Genomic DNA, 3,722 nt, shown 5'->3' with positions numbered 1-3,722 from the left:
TTTCATATATTTACAAACATTATAAAATGATTCGATCTAATTTGTAATCGTTTGCTTGAAATTTGATCTCAAAATGACTTTTCCAAATTATTCATCGTGTCTTGATACATGAACTGAGGTACGATGAGAATGAGCTCCCAATAGAAAGTTGTTAATTAGTTGTATGTACCCAAAAACGCAAAATTTTCCATTTCTTTGAACTGTCCATCCTTGAATTGAATATAATTTCATTTGCCATAACATAAGGTTTTCGGCATTTTTTGTGGGAGGATTGGCCCATCAAAACACATATGATGCATTTGGACCCACCAGATCATCCCATTCATTGAATCTGCATAAACCCTCAAGCCACGCTCAGCTTCTTCGTTTCTTTATAACCCTCCATACAGACGGATCTCTCTGCCCTTGTCTTCACTTTCATGGCCATTGCTGGAAGTTGTTTTTCCTGATTTTGGAAGCTAGATTCTCGGCTCGTTTACAGGGAGGTTTCAGGTGGATTTATGAAATTATTGGATCCAGATAAGCTGATGTACTCTTCTTTCAGGAATCCATGTTCATTCGTCTCTAGTTGCAGTGTGTCTTTCAATTTCAAGTGATTTTGCAATTGGGTTTGGTCGATTGAGTGGATTTGGGTAATCTATTTGTGGGTTCTCTCAATTTCTGCTGTGTACGGTACTGTGCGTGCGTTCTGGCTGTATATGTAAAAAAAATTATTGCTTAAAAATTGATGGTTCGGAGGGGCTTTTCTAGGAATGAGCTGTATCGTATTTGGTTGCTTTTATGGATTTTTGTGTTGTAGACTTTATGACTTATGGCTCCCATGGAGGAAATTGTGCTACTGTAGGGAAATTGGTTCATGGGTATAATCTGAATTTGGACACCTGATCTCCACCGAGTGAAACTTTACTCTTTGGCTGGGGTGACTCGAGGGATTTCTGTTTAGGGGTATGATCTGGATCTATTGTTTTTAGATGGTATGGAAGGCAATTTATCTTCGGGGCATATGATTCAGGGTAGTGGTTCTTATGGAGGTGTTGATTTGCAAGGTTCAATCCGAGTCCATCATCATCAACAACACCCCCTTTCTCACCACCAACAGCATCACTCTCTTCCCAGACAAGGACTGATGGTTCTACCATCAATAAGTGAAAATTTTCCCCTCACCATGGCAAGCGTGCAAGAATGTGATCGGACCATCTCCTTGGCAGATTTTGCCAAGGGGGAAAGGGGAAAAAGTTCTGCTAGCGATGACGATGAACTGAGCTTTACAGAAGATGCCTCTGATGGCCATAATGATCCTAGTAAAGGAAAGAAGGGGATGCCATGGCAGCGGGTGAAGTGGACCGATAAGATGGTGAGGCTTTTGATTACTGCTGTTTCTTACATACTTGAGGAAGCTTCTGTTGAATGCGGTAATGGAATCAGGAGAAAATATGCAAATTTACAGAAAAAGGGTAAGTGGAAATCAGTTTCGAAGGTCATGGCTGAAAGGGGTCATCATGTTTCCCCTCAGCAGTGTGAAGATAAATTCAATGACCTTAACAAGAGGTACAAGAGACTAAATGAAGTCCTTGGGAGGGGCACTTCTTGCCAGGTTGTTGAGAGGCCGGAGCTTTTGGACATGATGGATCATTTATCAGATAAAGCGAAGGAGGAGGTTAGAAAAATCCTTAGCTCAAAGCATTTGTTCTACGAGGAAATGTGCTCTTACCATAATGGAAACAGATTGCATCTCCCCCATGACCCTGAATTGCAACATTCGCTGCGACTGGCTCTTAGAAGTAGAGATGATGACGAGAGCAATGATGCGAGGAGACATCCACAAGATGATCTTGATGACGATGATCAAGATGCAGAAACTGATGACAGTGATGAATTTGGTGGAAATCATGCTTTGCACAGTGATCAGAGGGCTATGTATGGGATGCACGGGCACTCAGCAAAGAAAATGAAACAGTGTCAGGGCCATGAGGATGTTAGTTTAGAGAATTGCTTGAATTCTTTCGACTGTAATAAAGCTTTCAGTTGGAACCAACAAAATGCACAAGGTGACATGAACCAGGTTCTACCTGAAGGTTCAAAATCAAACCTGTTGCAAACTAGGTGGATAAAATATCGCGCACTTCAGTTAGAAGAACAGAACTTGCAAATTCAGGCGCAGATGTTGGAATTGGAGAAGGAGAGGTTCAAGTGGCAGAGATTCTGCAGGAAGAAAGATCGGGAGCTGGAGATGATGAGACTGGAAAATGAGAGGATGAAACTGGAGAACGAGCATATGACATTGGAGCTGAAACGGAAGCAGCTGGATCCTGATCATGGTTAAATTGCCTATGCTGTTAAAATTAGTTTTGTCTAGTAAGGACTGGGTGCGTGCAATAGAATTACTTGAGTCAATTTTTTATCAAAAGGTTTTGACTTTAATTGCTAGTATGAAAAACATTTTTATTCTCTTTAGAAGTGTAACCCTCCACCCTCTGCCCAATGTATTAAAGGGTGCACTAGTTTTTCTGCTTGGGGAGAACACATGATTTGGAGTTATCAGTTATGGATAATTGGGTTGTGAGTCGTTGAATTGTTCTCCTACTCACCAGACTAAACAAAAACTTTTGTGAAAAGTATGAAAACATTCTCAGTTAGTGCTCCTTTTGCATACCTCACTTAAGCAAATGTGAGTTTTCTATGTTCTGCACATGTGAAAATTCTATAGTTTCATATAATGTAAGTTTGCAACAGTATATTCGTCATACAATCAAGATTGTTGGATTGATCCGCGCAATGACGGTCATCGCAAGATTGCCTGATTGACATATTACAAAATATTCAAGACTAATACAGGTATAAATAACATCAAATGTAAATTGAGCTTCAGACTTGTAACATTCACACATTTTTCAAATAAATAAGCACCATTACCTACACTAAGACTAGTGACTAGAAATTATATTTCAAAGAAAACTAATAATACTTACACGATGTTGGCACACACCTTTAAACTTTGTTTGAACTAGCAACACTTGTCCATCGGTTCCTATTTGTCCTCTGAACTCCATAAGGTTGCTCAATTACTATCTCGTGTTTGCCAGAACTTGCAATGACTTTTGAAAATAGAAGGGGAAAGGGATGAGTACAATCTACTTAGTAAAGTTTACCATATGTGTAGAGAACATGCAACATATACAATGCCTATAAACCTCTGTATGAAAACCCTATTTTTTTGGTTGCATGCCTTGAGATTATGTTAGCCATTCACACTTACCCGAAGAGCCTATTGTAGGTGTTCAACTTATCCAAACCTTGAATATTGAACTCAACTTCACGACGTCTCACTAGTCTTGATCAATTTGTCTAATCTCAGAATAAGGACTTATGGATTCATTTTGCTCCTAAACTATTGTAAGAAAATGTGTCCCTCAGCCAACTTCCTAGGATAGTCAGTGGACATCAATGCTTGAAAACTTTATATAAATCACATAATTGATATGTGTTAAAACAATGCAATGTGCATACAATGCACCAAAGAAAACTAGTGCCTATCTTAAATAATCCTCACATGTTTCTTTTGATCATCTCTTGTTTACGAGTTTCTTGTAGATTAGACACCCCTATCACATAAAGTACACCCGTCACATAAATCATGAATTCTTGTGTTGCTACGTTCCACCCACTTTATATACTTTTGAATAGAGAGAAATTATAGTAACGAATGAATTGATGATCTACTT

General features: G+C 39.0%; 1 protein-coding gene across 1 annotated transcript; it reads left to right on the top strand.

The window, feature by feature from the left end:
- The first annotated feature begins 224 nt into the window (after positions 1 to 224).
- Positions 225 to 2,776, top strand: LOC127799251 (uncharacterized). The gene has a single exon (XM_052333110.1). It carries the CDS (start codon positions 977 to 979, stop codon positions 2,321 to 2,323), a length of 1,347 nt encoding a protein of 448 aa, XP_052189070.1. The 5' UTR covers positions 225 to 976; the 3' UTR covers positions 2,324 to 2,776.
- The last annotated feature ends 946 nt before the right edge of the window (positions 2,777 to 3,722 follow it).

Source organism: Diospyros lotus, chromosome 4, assembly GCF_014633365.1.
Source record: "Diospyros lotus cultivar Yz01 chromosome 4, ASM1463336v1, whole genome shotgun sequence".
Classification (NCBI taxonomy): Eukaryota; Viridiplantae; Streptophyta; class Magnoliopsida; order Ericales; family Ebenaceae; genus Diospyros; species Diospyros lotus.
Note: the sequence above shows the minus strand (reverse complement) of the source record. Positions and strands in the feature narration are given on the sequence as shown.

What these genes read in the sequence shown, in the direction of transcription:
- LOC127799251 (XM_052333110.1), top strand. Translation starts at nt 977, where the DNA reads ATGGAAGGCAATTTATCTTCGGGGCATATGATTCAGGGTAGTGGTTCT.